This window comes from Panthera tigris, chromosome F3 (genome assembly GCF_018350195.1).
Source record: "Panthera tigris isolate Pti1 chromosome F3, P.tigris_Pti1_mat1.1, whole genome shotgun sequence".
Lineage (NCBI taxonomy): Eukaryota > Metazoa > Chordata > Mammalia > Carnivora > Felidae > Panthera > Panthera tigris.
The window spans coordinates 16,495,446-16,513,817 of record NC_056678.1 but is presented as its reverse complement, the minus strand read 5'-3'; the positions used below and the strand labels follow the sequence as shown (position 1 = coordinate 16,513,817).

Here is an 18,372-nt window from a genome sequence, read left to right as displayed (position 1 = left end):
ACTGAATTGTGTTAGCTTAAAACTCTTAATATTTTGTTATTTGCTTGAAATGAGAGCACTTCCACCAATAGCATTTCTTAGAAGTATGGGGTCTTTTCTTCCTTTTTCTATTTTTGTTGTATCCATGTATTCTACCTTTTCTCATAGTCTATCACACTCAAAAATAAGTGGTTCTCAAACTTCCAACTGCCATACTTAGACCTATGAACCAATAATTACATCCTAAACTGCCTTTCCATTGCCAAATTAAGTTTCTTAAATTAACTGACTTCCACACTTTTAAAGTTCACATCCAGCAGTAGTATCACGTTTGTACCACAGTACTTAACAAAAATATTTAAATATCTTAATATGTTATCCCATTATAATTTTACATAAATGAGTAAAAACAACAAAACAAAGGACTGATATAAATAAGAACTGTAGGCCTCAAATTTTATACAATTAAGATGATGAATTCACACATTCGTTCAATAAATATTTTGGGGGTGCCCTCTGTAGACTTTATATTATTCTAGGTGCTGGAGAATACGGCAGTGAACATGGTGCTTACAGTCCAGCACGTGTAAGTTGAATGTGCTTAGGGTGGGTGAGAAGGAATCATTCGGTAAGCCAAAAGCAGAAATATTTAGCCTCAAGTGGATACTTACTTGATTTAGCTCAATAACTTAAGTGTTAAAGAAGAAAACAGAATCAAACAACACCCTTAGAAATAAGTCACTGAAGAATATGTCTCAAGGCAAACTGTAAACAGAAACTTTAAACTACTTTTAGTTGAGTACTCCCCACATCCTAACCTCAAATAAAATGTGAAGTCTATTGTTTACTTTTTACACATTCAACTTCAGCACATTTTTAAGAAAGCATTATATGTAAATATAGGGGAATGCCTATAGATAATTATTGATACACCAGTTGAGTCAAATCCCAACCATATTTATTTTTTCTCCTCTCTCATATCTTCTTCTATTTCATGTCTTAATCTTTGGCCGCACCAAAAATGTCAAGGAAACTTGGCAAATTCTCAAGTAGATGGCAAGGTTCAGGAATTTCTCTTTAAAAAGGTTATTAAGAGGTGCCTGGGTGGTTCAGTCAGTTAAGCATCTGACTCTTGATCTCTGTTCAGGTCATGATCTCATGGTTCATGAGTCTGAACCCCGCATCAAGCTCCACACTGATATTGCAGAGCCTGCTTGGGATTCTCTCTCTCTCTCTCTCTCTCTCTCTCTGCCATACTCTCTCTCTCTCAAAATAAATAAATAAACTTAAAAAAAAAAGGTTATTAAATATATGGGACTGAGCCAACGTAGTAGAGAATTATGGGAGGAAAAAATAAGACTACACTCTTCTCTTTTTGGAGAAGGACATAGCAGTACACTGACAGCGATCAAACCACATTACATCTTGTCCGTGTCTTACAAGTTGCTACTTCCAACAACAAGGTTAAAATCATTTGTGAATTCTAGAGTCTGTGAATAAGCTGGAATGGTGATCCAAGGACTGGTGAGGTACAGTATCTTCAGGAACAATGGTTATCAAGATCTACAGTTATTGAGACAAATTGAGTAACCAATAACATCATGAAAAGAATATTAAAGGGGCACTTGGGTGGCTCAGTTGGTTAAGCATCCAACTTCGGTTCAGGTAATGATCTAATAGTTTGTGGGTTCGAGCCCCATGTCAGGCTCTGAGCTGTCAGCCTGCTTCAGATTCTGTGTCTCCCTCTCTCTCTCTCTGCCCCTCCCTTGCTCATGCTCTCTCTCAAAAATAAACAAAATAACAATACTAAAAACATACACCATGGCAAACATTTCTATACATGTCACACTATTTAACATACACACAAATAATCTAGAATAGGTGTATTCTTTGCAGGAGGCAAAGGCTTATTGACAAATAATACAGTATAATTTTTTTCCCAGAAGGCTATACCCATAGAAAGTACTAATTAAACACAAAAGGGTCTGCTGTGGTTGCTGATTATGAAGAGGTGGGAGGAGAGCACATGTGGATGTGGAAAGGAGATACAGCAAAATCTTAACTCTGGTGGAATTTTGAGTAACTTCTATTTTCTTCTTTATTTCAGTATTTTCCAAATTCTCAAATATGTATTACATGTGAATACTCCAAAAAAATTGCTATTAAACAAAAAGGTATTTACTTAAATGACACAGCCACTTTTTCTAAGATAAAGCCTTTTCATTAACATTGGGGAAAGAGAGCGGACTCTGTTAAAAATACCATATGTTAAGAAAATGTTCACCCAAGAAATAGATGTAAGAAAAATCATTCTATAAGACACCCTGAGAGAAATGTGTTAAATTTTTAAAAAGAAATTATTCAAATATATTACTCACTGAAAGGAGCTAAAATAAGAAGCATATCAAACAAGAAACTTTTAAAAAAATATAGAAATTTATTAATGGAAAACACTAGTAACAATTTCAGGATTAATTTCCAAATTAAGGCATTTTGCTAAAATGCCATCTCAATAAATACATGTTTAGAAATAATTTCCCACACATGGAATAAGGTTTCCTTAATAGAATGGCATTTGAGCAACCACGCCCCCACCCCCGCCCCCAACAACAAAAAACAGTGCAGGGGCACCTGGCTGGCTCAGTCAGGAGAGCATGCAACTCTCGGTCTCGGGGTCATGAGTTCAAGCCCCACACTGGGTGTAGAGATTACTTAAATAAGCAAATATTTTTTTTAAATGCATTATGAATGAAGATCCTGGGGTGCTGGGGTGCTCAGCTGGTTGAGCATCCAACTAGTGGTTTCAGCTCAGGTCATGGTCTCACAGTTTTGTGAGTTCCAGCCCCACATCAGGCTCTGTGCTAGCAGTTAGGAGCCTGCTTGTGATTCTCTCTCTCCCCTCTCTCTGTGACCCTCCCCCACTCAAAAATAAACTTTTAAAAATAAAATTAAAAAAATAAAATCCTGAGAAAGCTTAGGGAAAAAAAAAAAAATGAATGAAGATTTTCCCAATCATACCCTTCGTATTTACCATGACATACCTCTAAATGCCTTTAATGCCAGATAATAACCATGCTTCTAAAATGTAACACTGAGAATTGCTAGTAATAGTTAGTGTTAAGCATTTTAAAACATACAAACATCAAATCTGCTTTGAGAAAAATTGTGAGAATGACATAATAAATTCTTAAAGAGAGTCAACTAAGCCTTTTAAAAATATATTTTAAAAGTTTTATACAATGTATCCATAAAGATGCAACAAGGATATGTGCCTCCCTGGCTTTTTTTCACTATGTTTTCAGATATTTTGTTTTGTCTGTAATTCTTAAGCAGAAACATAACACATCATTTTCCCCACACAAAATCAGTGGCATCAATATATCTCTGGTCAGATTCCCCAACTCTTTTGCCACAGGTTATCAAGATGCACTCCAGCAGAGTGGAACAGACCAATATCCAGGGTCATCGAGTCAAATGTAACCTACCCCTCCTGTGGGAACACCTAATCCTTATGTCACAGGTCCAACAGAGCTGTGACCTTCACTGGATTCCCCCTAACACTATTGGTGCCTGCTGCTTATGGGATTTTACAGTGAAATAAGAGCATCACAGGGACAGTTGGTAGTGGCAGCCATGTCACTACTCCTGCTTGAGAAGATGTCGTCTTCTTGCCTTTAACTGACAAACCACTTCAGATCTCATCCAGGATTCTGCAAACCACGGAAAACAAGCAAGTTAGTGACACTGCTGCACGGCACATATTTAGCCAATAAGAATATCTGTCACTTGTTCCTGAACTATCTTTGCCAACTGCTTGTGCCCATTAACAAGGTCCCAAAAAGTAAGGGCTGAAGTTGTGCCTTCACCACAGAACATGAAACCTGGGAACCAGACAACCAGATGAGTAAATGCAACTAAAGACCTGAGATTCATTAAAATAGGTAATTATTTTTGAAGGGAAAGAGGAAGATGTTGGACATCTTCTGTAAAAGGCATGGGTAAAACTCAAAGGTGGCTGGAACATGAGCTATATGAGCAACAGATACCTTTATAAAGCATAAGGAAAAGAAAAATCCACACTTGCTTTTTACAATATTTAAGCAACAGGAAAGTTGTCACTGAAAATAATATGGGTGTTTCAGGGTCAGAGACTTCCATTTAAAACCCAGCTCTGTTGTCTGTTCTCTTAGCCTTGGGATAAATAAGCGGTAACCCTACAATTCATTAAACCAGAAGTCTTCTGAGAATAAGATGGAGTGCTATTAATAACATACCTGGACAACAGACATAAACTAGAACTGTTCCAGGCAAAGAGGAGCACAAGACCACTAGTCAAAATAAATACTATCTATATCATGGAGACTTTAGAGTATCAAGAAAAGGCTTATTAGCACAGTTCCTTGCATAACCTCCACATTTATTCTGGGTTAGTTTTCATTTAGCAATAGTTCTCATAATAAAGTTTAATGACAACTGTCATGTATTTCTCCTTCAAAGAATGAATTTTACCACCAATGTCTCATAATGGAACACTTGCAAAAAAATTAAATAATACGTGGACATCACTTTCCCACAACCTGCAATGTACCAAATACCCTCTCAATTCATACTATTTAATACCATATCCAAAATGGTCGGGTTGAGAATTCCCCACAGCTTTGTCTGCTGCTTATCCACTGTTAAAGCTCTCAAAAATGACACACTGTTCCCCCACCCATAAACAAGATGCCACAATCCAAAAAGAGAGTTTCATACCGTCACAATTATGAAAAATGCTTGCAAGCCAGGTCCCTTTCAATTCCCTTCTGCAGCAGTGTTTCCACCTCTCCAAGCAACAGGTTCTCCAAGTCTTCCAAGTTCATTTCCTCGCTGTTGAGTGCCAATCACCCAGAAATCACACAGGTGTGTTAAATGCCACCAGGATGAAACGCCAGGACTCTGCCCACTGCTTCCCCACCACTCCTCTAGTGGAGTTGTAAGGTTAGAAATAGGCCCCTTCCTTCACAAACACATTCATATTCCATCAACATATTTATGTTCCCTGCCTCCTAAGTGCCAGGCACACCTGTACTCACTCACTCCATCACACCTTTGACCAAGCAGTCAGTATACACATAAATACAGAAATGTGGGCATGAAACAGATTCAGAAATACTTTTTAAAAAACAAACTTGGAATTTCTTATACAGGCCATGGGTTCTGGCACAGAACTTGTATGGCTACAATCTAAATTATGTGTGTCTATGCATGTTCATTTTAGTGTAAATAAAATGTATTTAAAAAGAGAACTGAGATATTCCTCATGATTAGTGTCAAACACACAGAAATACACCTCTGCCATGTTGTGGTCAGAAATAAACTCTCAGAAGTCCCATTAATACAATGGTTTATTTATGCTTCATGGCAAACAGAAAATAGAGTAGCTGCTTTTAGCATTTCCTGCTGACAATTTTTATTTCCAAAAACAAACACAGCTGAGATTTGCCCATCCAAACCCATTTATCAATGCCTTTAAAATGGTTGTAAGCAGTAAAGTTCTAAAAGTACAACCTAATTACACCTGAAACTTATATAACACTGTATGTTAACTATACTGGAATTTTTTTAAGTGCAACCTATTTTTAATTTGGAGAGAATCCAACAAATACAGAAAAGAAGGCAATTTCTCCATGTATTTGACAACCATTTGATTCTGAAGTACTTCTCCAGTCTCAGAATAAACCACCAGTTAATAATTACTAAAGGAAAGTTAACTAGTATCTTCAAAGAACTACAGGTTGATATTCCTGCTGTATGCGAGATTTGTATTTTTAATTAGGCCAGTTCCAGAGAGCAAAAGCCATCCTCTGAGTGAATGAACATAACAAATAATCACCAGTGAAAACCACACAGATCTACGAAACAACCTTAATCCAATTATCTAAGTGAAAGCAATATACAACTATCAGTCCCGGCAGAGGAAACATGTTTAGAAAGTCACATGGACCAATCGACTTGGGAAAAATAATAAAAGAGGCCCTTCTAGGTCTGAGCAATTAGTACCATAGTAGGGTAGGAGGAGAGCTCACCAAGCAGGATTTTTCTGTTACATCTGTTAAACTGAGTGTGTCCCACATACACCACTTTAATACACAGTTATGAGGTTAAGCTTTCTGTATTGAGTTCTCAGCCATTACAATTTTTTTTTTTTAATGTTTACTTATTTTAAGATAGAGAGAGAGCAGGGGAGGAGCAGAGAGGGGTTGAGAGAGAGAGTCCCAAGCAGGCTCCACACTGTCAGCGTGGAGCCTGATGTGGGGCTCGAACTGATGAACCATGAGATCATGACCTGAGCCCAAATCAAGAGTCAGACGCTCAACCAACAGAGCCACCCAGGCACCCCTATGCCATTACAAATACTAATGTTCTCTTTAGAAATCTACTCCAAATTTACATAATAGAGTATATGGTGATACATACTAACTTATAGGACAGTGAGAGTAGGGTTCAAAAATATTACCCTAATTCATCTTGATAGCAAATTGCTACAATATATTATACTTACTGCCTCTTTAATTTCACAGGAGAAAACATGTATCTGAAATTCTTCTGAACCATGGGAACTCTCTGTAAATGCAACACAATTGCTCTCTGTTGTCCCATCATGTCCACGTGCACAGAATAACACCTTGTAGATTGGAAAAGAAGCTATCTCCACATTGCTGGATTGGTCTATAATTCTACAGAACAGTGACGAAAAATAAGATAACATATTAACTAGCAAAGAACAAAGCAAAGGCAAGCAGTTTTACTATACTAATAACATAAACATAATCATCTTAAAATCATAAAAATAACCTGGTTATAATACAAATACCATATTTTGCTATATGTATCTATGTATATACACGCACATACACAAATTCCTCACCTTCTTTTGACAATTACCTCATTTCTATATTTTCTGTGATCCAACTCATTTACTCCCAAAGCCAATATATACTGCCTGATCAAATCCGTCACTCATCCCCAAATGCTAGCCTTTTCTAGCCATCCCCAAATGGTTTCTATGTCAAAAAGAATGCTACTACACAATAGCACAGACCAGACCTACAAAGTTTCTATTTACAACAGTAAGTTTATCCAACACCTACGTCATTGCTAGGCCAACACCCCTCTTACCCCAAAGCATAAAAGGTCAGAGTGGTTACAAAGTTGAACTTAATAAAAGAATTTAAGAAAGTAAAAGCAGTTTGTGGGATTTAGAAGAAAATAATTCTCTGACTTTCCCTATATAAACCCTTAGCCCTAGATTGATCTAAAATCTCAAGACCACATCAAAATCTCCCCAATTGTGAAACCAAGGGGTACCCAATAGGAAGAGAGAGGCAAGTCAAAACACTAAGTCTTTTGTCAAGGTGTGTTTGGCACTTTGAAAAATAAAAATATAACTTTAAAAGGCAGTCTGCCATTTTCTAAGATATATCATACAAATAATATATCTACAAAAACCTTTCCTGAAAAATTCAAAGCATTTTTACCAAACATTATAAATTTATATTGCTATTATTTTAGTACTTAGAACTAAGCTAACACTTTTTCATTCTTTTTTTATTATTTTAATTTTTTTTGTTCTACCTGAATTTTATTTCTCTTTGATCTGTTTTCTTCTGTGAACATGTCCCAGTTTAAAGGGATCATTTAAAACAACAGAAATTAAAGAAATAATTTTTATTTTTTATTTATTTTTTTCTTTTATTTATTTATTTATTTAAATATGAAATTTACTGTCAAACTGGTTTCCATACAACACCCAGTGCTCATCCCAACAGGTGCCCTCCTCAATGCCCATCACCCCTCCCCCCTGCTCCCTTCCACCCCCATCAACCCTCAGTTTATTCTGTTTTTAAGAGTCTGTTATGGTTTGGCTCTCTCCCTTTTTTTTTTCCTTCCCCTCCCCCATGGTCTTCTGTTAAGTTTCTCAGGATCCACATAAGAGTGAAAACATACGGTATCTGTCTTTCTCTGTAGGACTTATTTCACTTAGCATAACATTCTCCAGTTCCATCCACGTTGCTACAAAAGGCCACATTTCATTCTTTCTCATTGCTACATAGTATTCCATTGTGTATATAAACCACAATTTCTTTATCCATTCATCAGTTGATGGACATTTAGGCTCTTTCCATAATTTGGCTATTGTTGAGAGTGCTGCTATAAACATTGGGGTACAAGTGCCCCTGTGCATTTAATTTTTTTTGTTTAACGTTTATTCATTTTTGGATAGAGAGAGACAGAGCATGAGTGGAGGAGCGGCAGAGAGAGAGGGAGAGAATCCCAAGCAGGCTCTGCACTGTCAGTGCAGAGCCCAGTGCAGGACTCAAACTCATGAACCCGCGCGATCCTGACCTGAGCTGAAACCAAGAGTTGGATGCTTGATCAACTGAGCCCCCAGGCGCCCCTCTTTTCCTTTTCATTTCCTTAATGATTCAATTTTCTGTTAGTTCTGCATAGTGTATGTCTTAAAGCTAATGTCCAAATTATAATACTGACTTCTAAAAATTTGTTTTTGTTGTTAATTGCAACCATTTGCATATTTCTTTTTTTTTTTATTTTTATTTTTTAACATTTATTCATTTTTGACAGGCAGAGATTGACAGAGTGTGAGTGGGGGAGGGGGAGAGAGGGAGACACAGAATCCGAAGCAAGCTCCAGGCTCTGAACTGACAGCACAGAGCCCGACGTGGGGCTCGAACTCACGGACCGTGAGATCATGACCTGAGCCGAAGTCGGACAGGACACTCAACCAACTGAACCACCCAGGCGCCCCTTCACTTTTTCACATTCTAAACCTTAAAAAAATGACGCATTTCAGGAAGAGTTTGAAAAAAGATTAAACTGGATTTCTGAGAATATTACAGGTTCATGATACATTCAACCTAATTCCTAAGACTTTCATTTTATTTGTTTATTCAGCAAACATTTCCTGAAAACCTGCTATGAACCAGATACTGCTCGAGACACCAAAGTTAAAGCAGAGAAAAATACAAGTAATCTCCTTGTATGGACCTTATATTCCAGTGAGGAAGTTAGATGATAAACCAAGAAACAAATGTATGTACAATACCAAGTCAGAGAAAGTGCTATGAAGGAAAAAAAAAAAAAAAAGGGGGGGGGGGGCCCAATAAGGGGGAAAAGACGAATAGTTACATAATCCAATCAAAGGCGGCTTCTTTTGATAAGATGTTTGAGATGAAACTGTAAAGAAGTTTAAAAAAAAAAAAAAAGCCACTGGGAAACCAAGAAAAGATTGTTTAGGCAAAGGAAAGAGAATATGCAAAGGTCCTGAGGTAGGAATCATGACAGTGTTTGAGAAAGAACAAAGAAGCTACCATGACCAGAATGTAGTGAGTGAACATAGTGAGAAAGCAAAAGAGAAAGGAGGTAAGGAGAGATGAGAGGTAAAAAACCAGGTCAAAGCAGTAGTTTATCAGTGGCCAGACATGGTAAGGATTTTGAATATAATCACAAGTGTGACTGGAGGCCACTGAGTGTAGAACAACATTATCTGATTTATATTTAATCCTTATTCCTACTTAAGCATAAGAGAAAAAGCCATTTTGCTTCTTCCTAGTCTGATGTAAAAAGTATAAGAAATGCGACTTCACAAAAACTCTGTGGTTTTTGAACCACAGTTACATGACAAGACGAAGGCAGGTTTTTACATTCCTTCCAAATAAAGAAACACAAATTATAAGTATTTTTAAAGTTCTATTTCCATTCATAATACTCTAAGCATAATTTCGTAAAAGCCTCTTGTAAACAAGCAACATGGTGTAATCCTAAACATATTTACTTTTCATGTCTACAGAGTAAAAGTAAATGCACAGTAAGGCCTAGGCCTGATTTATGACGTTAACATCATCACTACCACACAAAAAATTTCATGCATGTCTAGGGGAATTTAAAAAAGACTAGAGCTTACCTCACAGAACCTTCTGGAACATTTGGCACATAAAGAGTAACAGGAAAGGGGTGCTGACTCGAAGATTTCATAGTTGCCATTGCCCGTAAAGCCTCCACTTCATTACGTGGGGAAGAAACCTTCATACATCCCAAGTAGGTCAGTTTGTTAAATAAAACACTATCTTCTTCAGGTAATCCACTTAGAGAAGATGGTCTGGGTGTAGAAATTTCTGAAGAAAACACACACACACACACACACACACACACACTCAAAAGGTTAATGAAAAACTTCACAGTATAATTTCACCTACTGCCCACAAACAAATGAAAAACTGCAAACAAAATTTAGGTCTGTGTTTTCACTTCTTTTGATGTTTATCCTACATCTGAAATCAGAGTTATGGAATTTTTGTACTTTCAAGTCTCTCAAAGTATTAACTTACTTAGCTACAACTTTTTTTAGAGAAAAAGAAAGAAATTTAAAATTTTTATTTTAAAAAATCAAAAGCAGAGTTCAAATGATATAGAACAAGAAAGAAAAAAAAAAAACTACACTAAAGGCAGTGTGAAGTAGCCTAAAATTAATGAGGATTAAATAAAGCTAAAATCAGTTATAAGTTTGTCTTGGCTGTAATGGTCCTGCATGGCACCCAATTTATTAAGAAGCCTAACTTCCAAAGCAAAGGTAAGCAATATTAAGAGGACACATCTCATACCAATAACAAAGCAAGCCCCATGTTTAACCCTTCCTAGCTTGCTGGCTTCTATGAACTATGCAAGTATTCCAATGGAAACTGCTTCATCAAAATAATGATCCTATGATTGCTTCCCTCAATTCTCCCCTCCCCATTGATGAGTTTCTTAAAAAAGTAAATAAAATAAAGTCGTTCTCTTCAATTCTAAGCACAGCTTGCAGCAAAGGCCCAACTGTGGTCAGAGTATCTGCATGTATCAGACACTATTAAACTCCCTCTTAAACTTAAACCTCTTAAACTATTAAACTGCCACTCTTTCCATCCACACCTAAAACCCATATTCAGCTAGTCTCTACTTTTTCCCATTACCCATATCCATTTTACACAAAATTAAGCATGCCTGTCTCACCCAAACTAGATCTTTGCACCATGCTCAAATCCTCATTACCAGAATTCCACCTATAGGACTTTAATAAATAATTCACAAAAGCCATTCCCAACCTCCCCACTCCAGCTCCCAAATATCATACTGAAACATGCAACCTCATTGCCTACTTTTCTTCTATTGAGAAACTAAAGCCATTCAAAATGATTTATTTCATCTACCATGTTCTTCAATCACTGAAACATGTTTTTCCCCCTTTTGAATCCGTTCAACGTGCTGTATTTCAAAAGGGATAAATAAAAAAACACAAACACATGTTAAAGCTGGATGCTAATATGTTTACTAGACTTATTATTCTGTGAATTTTTTGTTAATTTAGCAAGCACTCATGAAACAATTATTTGCAAGATCCTATGATTAAATCATATTCCAGTAATTGATGAACATGACAGATAAAGTAGTTCATATGGTCTAACTTACGTATAGTGGGAGTCATACCAAAAAAAAAACAAAAAACAAAAAACAAAAAAAGGGACAGAAAGCTTTCTGAAAAAAATATTGTACTAATCTGTATAATTCAGATTCATATAACTGTGTAAACCCCAAGTAGAGAAAAACAGTACAGAAATTGATCCAATAAAAAAGGCAAAATAAGCAGACAAGGCCTTTAAATAACTATTATAAATATGATACAGGATGTAAAGAAAAACACCTAACAAAATAGACAGAAAAATGAAAGACAAAAGACCAAAAGGAATTCCAAAGCTAAAAAAATGCAAGATCTGAAATGAAATATTCCCTGGGTGGCTATAACAGCAGATTCTAAATTACAGAAGAAAAAAATATTAAAAAGTTCCTTGGGATAAAGAATAATGATACTAGAGGAAAACTGAAGAGCCTCAGAAGTTAAAAACATGAGGGCAAGACTTCTTTGCTTTTTAACTTCTTTAAAATATAACAGATTATTCAAAGTAAAAATTAGATACTCTCCCCTTCACTGTCCTGCCTGCTGCTCCCTTGAGATGTATTCAGTAAGCCTCCCTTGTGTTAAAAAAAAAAGGGGGGGGGGTGTAAAAATTAGCATTTTGTAGAATTTATAACATGTGCAAGCAAAATGAATGACAACAAAAGCATAAAGTCTGCAAGAAAAGAAATGGAAGATCTTCACAGTATACAAGAAGTGGTATATCATTAAAACCTAGACCTGTTGGGGCACCTGGGTGGTCAGTTGGTTTAAGCAGCCAACTTCGCACAGATCATGATCACACCGTTCATGGGTTCAGCCCCACATCAGGCTTTGTGCTGAGAGCTCAGAACCTGGAGCCTGCTTCAGATTCTTTGTCTCCCTCTCTCTCTGCCCCTCCCCCACTCATGCTCACTCTCTCACTTCGCTCTCTCTCTCCCTCTCTCAAAAATAAAACATTAAAAAAAATTTTAACTAGCAAAGATTTCCTATTAGGTTTGCATCCAAGCAGCCAGTATATAAGATCATCACATGACAAAAACCAACAAGTTATCATGATATTGAAACAAAAGCTTTCATCTATCTGGTTTTATAACTGAAAAACAACATACCTTTAATATTCACTCTAGGCCATTTAAATCTAGATACTTTCTAGATACAGTTCCTTGCCACTGAAGTTATGTGTCATTTTAAACCAACCACAGTAATTCTGTAAGCAAAAACTGTGTTGACTGCGGCTAGGAAAAGGCAGCTGAAATGTCTCATCTTAGTCTGTTCAGGCTGCTATAACTACCACAGACTGGGTGGTTTATAAACAGTAGACATTTACTTCTCACAGTTCTAGATGCCAGGAGGACCAGGATCAAGGTACTGGCAGACTTGGCATCTGGTGGGAGCCCACTTTCTGGGTCACAGACAGCATCTTTTCACTGTGTCCTCAGAGGCGGAAGGGACAAGCTAGCTTTCTGGGGTCTCTTTCATAAGGGCACTAAGCCCAATCATGAGGGTTCCACTCTCATGACCCTAATCACTTCCCTACCTCCTAATATCATCGCCTTGAGGGTTAGAATTTCAACATGGATTCTGAGGAGAAGAACATTCAGAGCATAACATGTCTCTTTATTGAAAATAAAAACTAAAAATATGTAACTAGAAAAGAATACTAAAAACTTACTTGTAAAGCAAAGGAAATTTCTTCTTATCCACTGAGATCTTTCTAAAAATGTATTTAGTGTAAGGGGTGTTGAGAACACAAAAAGAGCACACAATACATGGTCCTTATCAAATATACTCAGAACTAAGAATCATAAGCCACTGTAAAGAATAATTAAAATTCCAACAACTCATCACAGCTACATTAGTAGATAAAAGGTATTCCTTCCTTTTGATTAATATATTAACCAAAAAATAATTATATAAATGTGATATCAGTATGCTTTAGGTTTTTTGGAAGGGGTAGAGAGATTTAAGAAATTCAAAAGGTAAAGCAAAGCAAAGCATAATAAGTAGTATCATCTTTCATGTTCCCTTCATCAAGAATAAAAATTAATGCTTTTTAAGGTTTATTTCCAATCCTACATTTTTAATTAAAATACATAAATGTTTACCTTAAATTCTCTTGTTCTTACTTCTAGCTGTATGACTATATGTTGAGACCTAGAAGTATTCATAGTGAGTCACCAAATCAGAGGGTTTTATTAAAGACCCCCAACACATTATAAATATCTTCTCCTACCCTGTCATTAAGCTGTATGTATTATATAAAATGGTTGAGGATGTATCAGTGGGACAGGTTAAAAAAAAAAACAAAACACAAAAACTTGCAATTTGGGGTGCCTAACATTAATGGTCCATTTGGAGGAAACCCCATGATTATGATATATGAGTGTCTTTCTTTTTTAGTGTTAAAATGTGTTATCTAACAATTTAGTTAATGCAGGTCAAAGCAAAAAAAAAAAACCCATTTATTATGGTACCATTCTCTTTCAGAAGATTTAGGTTTTTGTGTATTAAAATAAAACTATATTTTATGACATGGCTTTTCCTACCCAATCACAAAATAGTCTCCAATATTTTCTTCTTATAGGTTTATTTTTCACATTTCAATATTTGATTCACTAGGAATAAATTTTGTGTACAATGTAATTTAGGGTCATCATAGCCACACTGTGTACCACTCTGGCCTGTATCTATACTTACACCACACCAACATTCAGAAATGGATCACTGGTTCTAAGCCAATCAAGATAATCTCATCTTGACTGTCAGTGTGACTTATTGAGGGATTTGAATGTAACCAAGGCCTACTAGTTCATGTGATTCCCTAACTACTATAAAATGGTTCAACTGAGTGAAACTCACAACTTTTGTTCAATAGGTAAAGAAGAGAGCCTTTGTCTCTGCCACCAGCCATCAACAAATTGCCTGGCCTTACTTACCATTTTCTGCTAACTACTTTATGACCATAAAGGAAGCCAGTTGGAGAGAAAGGTGACAAAAGAGATGATAAAAGCTGAGAAGTTTACAAAAAAACCACAATCAGAGCCTCTAGTATTTAAACCAACTATAGAAAGTGGCTTTGGTTTTTGTTCGGCTTTTCTTGTACCCAAAACCATTTTGCATTATAAGCTGATATTTCTACTACAAATCCTACTCAATCATGGATGCATTTATATTTTTATCACGGTGTATTTTTTTTATTTAAATTCAAGTTAGTTAACATACAGTATAGTCTTGGCTCCAGGGGTAGAACTCTGTGATTCATCTCTTACACATGACACCCAGTGCTCATCCCAAAAAGTGCCCTCCTTCATGCCCCTCACCCATTCACTCATCCCCGTACTCACTTCCTTTACAGCAACCCTCATTTTGTTCTCTGTATTTAAGAGTCTCTTATGTTTGCCTCTGTCTCTGTTTTTATCTTATTTTTCCTTCCCTTTCCCTATGTTCACCTATTGTGTCTCTCAAATTCCACGAGTAAAATCATATGATATTTATCTTTCTCTGACTTATTTCACTTACCATAGTATACTCTGGTTCCATCCATGTTGTTGCAAATGGCAAGATTTCATTCTTTTACATCACCTAATAGTATTCCATTATATATATATACCACATCTTCTTTATCCATTCATCAGTCAATGGGCATTTGGGGTGCTTCCATAATTTGGCTATTGCTTAATTGCACTACTAGGTATTTATCCAAAGGATACAAAATGCTGATTCAAAGAAGCACATGCACCCCAATACACTTATCAAATACACTGATGTAATTGATATGCTATTTTACTTAGAATTTTCACAAATGATAATTTTAAATAACCAAACTGAGTAAAAAGGCACATTATATGAAACACTGTGCCCATTACACTATTTCCTGATACCCAAGTATTTACTGAGTGCCTAATATGTGCCAAGTACCAGGAGTAAAATGAAGACTCAGACATAGTGCCTGTTCTCAAATAACATTGACATTGATTTTACAGGTAGAGAAACAAAAAAAAACCATTAAGAACCAAAGTGGGAACTCTTAAGCAGAACCAAAAACTTGGTGGCCCTGATCTTAGAAAACAAAGCTAATAGGATTTTTTTTAATTTTCATCTTAAAATTTTCAGGATCACTTTATCCCATTTCTTTTATGATGTCTAAAAGTTCAATGCAGTACCTGTATTCGATGGATCCAAAATTAACTGAAGAGATGGCTTATTTGTTCGGCTGGCTGAAACATCTCCAAATGAATGGTCTGAACTCTCACTGGAACTCTGACAATCAGCAAGAGGACTGCTTTGCCCTTTCTCAGAATCTCTCAGAATCTCTTCCATGGCTTTTTCCAACTGTTCATCACCATTAGAAACAATCTATAGACAAAGCAAGATGATTCTGTTTCAATCATATTATGGTTCTGAACTTTTCAAGGTTTCTAATCTTTTATTTCTATTTCTAATATTTTGTTTCTAGAAGAAATTAAAACAATTGAAATTTTAAATTTAAATCTAAGTTACTGAATACCAAGAATTTATACACTTGTACCTAACTGTATCTGATCTAAGATCTAATTTACAGAGATTTTTCTCTTTTTCTTCTTTTCCTTAAGAACACATTCTAAAAACCAGGTAATCTTAAATTTATGTGTTTTAAAGGGAAAAACAGGTAAGTTTAAGTGGACACTGTCTACTGTGACTGTTATTCAAAAGGCCATATTTCTTGTTATCATAGCATAAACGTATTTGTGATTTCTTTACGAATTTTGCTTGCTTGGTAATTTTTTTTACATTTAAGTTGACTCATCCTTCTCTTAAAAGCAGGTGAGATCAAAAGCCTAATAAAGGTCTTAAATTAAACACACTAAGTAAAATGCAGATATTTATTTTTCAATGCAAATATTTAAATACATTTAAAGCCATTTATTTAAATACATATTACTTAAATTTAAATAAAACCACTATTCTAAAACACTTATAAAACTATATATACTCAGCATAATGTAAAATGGGTATTTAATACTATAATTTCTATAAAATTTTATTAGATTCATATATACTTTTAGTTAATACTAAATAAAAGTCAAACAGTATGTAGCATATCAGACTAATTTCTCTACTCCTGTTTCTAGAGGGTGTTTATGCAATTCTCATGCATGTATACCTGGGTTTGTTTGATTCTTTTTCTTTGAGTTAGGAAAGACAACAAAAATTTGAAAACGGGTCACATTCAAATAAAAACTCAATTGCTAAAAATGTAAGACATATACTTTAAAAATATTCAGGCAAGGGGCACTTGGGTCGCTCAGTCAGTTAAGCATCCAACTTCAGCTCGGGTCACGATCTCAAACCCCTCATCGGGCTCCCTCCTGTCAGCCCCTAGCTTCAGATCCTGTCTCCCCTTCTCTCTCTGTCCCCTCCCCCACTCTCTCTCTCAAAAATAAACTTTAAATTTTTTTTTTAATTCAGACAAGCCACCTATTCAATCATATACTAGAATGCTACCAGCTGATTTAAAACATAAAAACCATACAGTTGTTTAAGTACAAATAAAACATAACTATTTATGTAATTAACTTTAAAAATCCAGCAGCAAGAGAGACAAAAATATCCAGATAATGGTTAAATCTTATATAAATTTAAGGCAAATTCCCCAATTATCCTTTTCTTTCTATTTTCCTTTCTATTCCTTCTTCCTAAAATTACGAATTAAAAAATAAAGAACCAAAAGCAAAAAACTTTAAAAATACACAAACCAAATAATTAGCTTCTGCATAAATCAAAGACTGATGTTATTCAAGGTCAGTATTTGAGAAAAACCTTCGTATTTTACACATCTCTCAAGATCAGTCTCACCTCATTAAAAAAATAATAATTTAAAATAGTATCGTCTGTAAATAAACAAAAGCAAGCAAGAAAGAAATACCTTCAGTTCAGGTTTTTCATCATCTTTTGTAGACGTATCATCTGCATGCTGAGAAACCAAAACAAATTCTTCACTGTTCAGTGTAGCCACAGAATCTGATGACCCACTAACCTTCTGTAATGAAGCTCTGACCTCCATTTCAATTCTACAAACTTCTCTTCCCACATCCACCTGGTCAAAACTACAGAGATTTAAAAACAAAAACAAAAACAAAAACAAAACAAAACAAAACAAAAACAAAACAAAACAAACAGCATGAATAAGAACATGATCAATACTCAGCCTTTAAAAATGGTTCACATGAAAAAGAATTCTGTTGGCTAGATAATTATCTCAAAACTAGGGAGGCTACCTTCTTGGACTGGGCCACATAATGCAAATGTACTCCCTTCACCCTGAATTCCCAGACTAAAAGAACCATATTGTGCCCTGAAAAACAACACAAACCCGCCCATATCTCAACTAAACAGATTTACCACTGCTTGATTCATTTCTCCTAGAAATACTATTTTTGTTCTTTTTTAATAGAGGAAATAATTAAGCATGATACTAGAAACCAAATTCATACACAAAGTCACTGAAATTACTTTATAATTAAATCCAAATGTTTACAAAAACGTATCTCCTAAAAGTATTGTACCTTAAAATATCTTTGTGTCACGTAAGTTGACTAATTAATAAGAATTCAACACCCAGGGGCACCTGGGTGGCTCAGTCAGTTGAACATCTGACTTCAGCTCAGGTCATGATTTCGCAATTGTGGTATCAAGCCTGTATGGGCTCGGCTTGCTGCTATCAGCCTGCTAGTGCAGAGCCCACTTCAGATCCTTGGTCCTCCTCTCTCTGCCCCTCCCCTACTTGCGCTCTCCCAAAAATAAAGAAAAATTAAAAAAAAAAAGAATTCAATACACTAAGCCATGTATCTTTTCTTTTCCAGACACACTACCACTTATCAGCACAAGGGGGTGGGGAAAAGGCCAAGTCTTTCACATTGCAT

At 35.7% G+C, this 18,372-nt stretch overlaps 1 protein-coding gene across 10 annotated transcripts in view; it reads right to left on the bottom strand.

The window, feature by feature from the left end:
• The window catches only part of RABGAP1L (RAB GTPase activating protein 1 like), a 759,437-nt gene that overhangs the window by 676,563 nt on the left and 64,502 nt on the right, over nucleotides 1–18,372 (bottom strand). For 8 of the 10 annotated variants that reach the window (XM_042975849.1, XM_042975848.1, XM_042975850.1 and 5 more), the window contains 4 exons: nucleotides 17,376–17,556; nucleotides 15,634–15,826; nucleotides 9,944–10,154; nucleotides 6,524–6,698 (listed from right to left, as the gene is read on the bottom strand). In XM_042975849.1, the coding sequence (XP_042831783.1) occupies nucleotides 6,524–6,698; nucleotides 9,944–10,154; nucleotides 15,634–15,826; nucleotides 17,376–17,513 (717 nt within the window). In that variant the 5' untranslated portion in view covers nucleotides 17,514–17,556. Of the gene's footprint in view, nucleotides 1–6,523; nucleotides 6,699–9,943; nucleotides 10,155–15,633; nucleotides 15,827–17,375; nucleotides 17,557–18,372 lie in introns of those variants that run through there. The other 2 variants (XM_042975851.1, XM_042975852.1) reach the window with 2 other exon arrangements.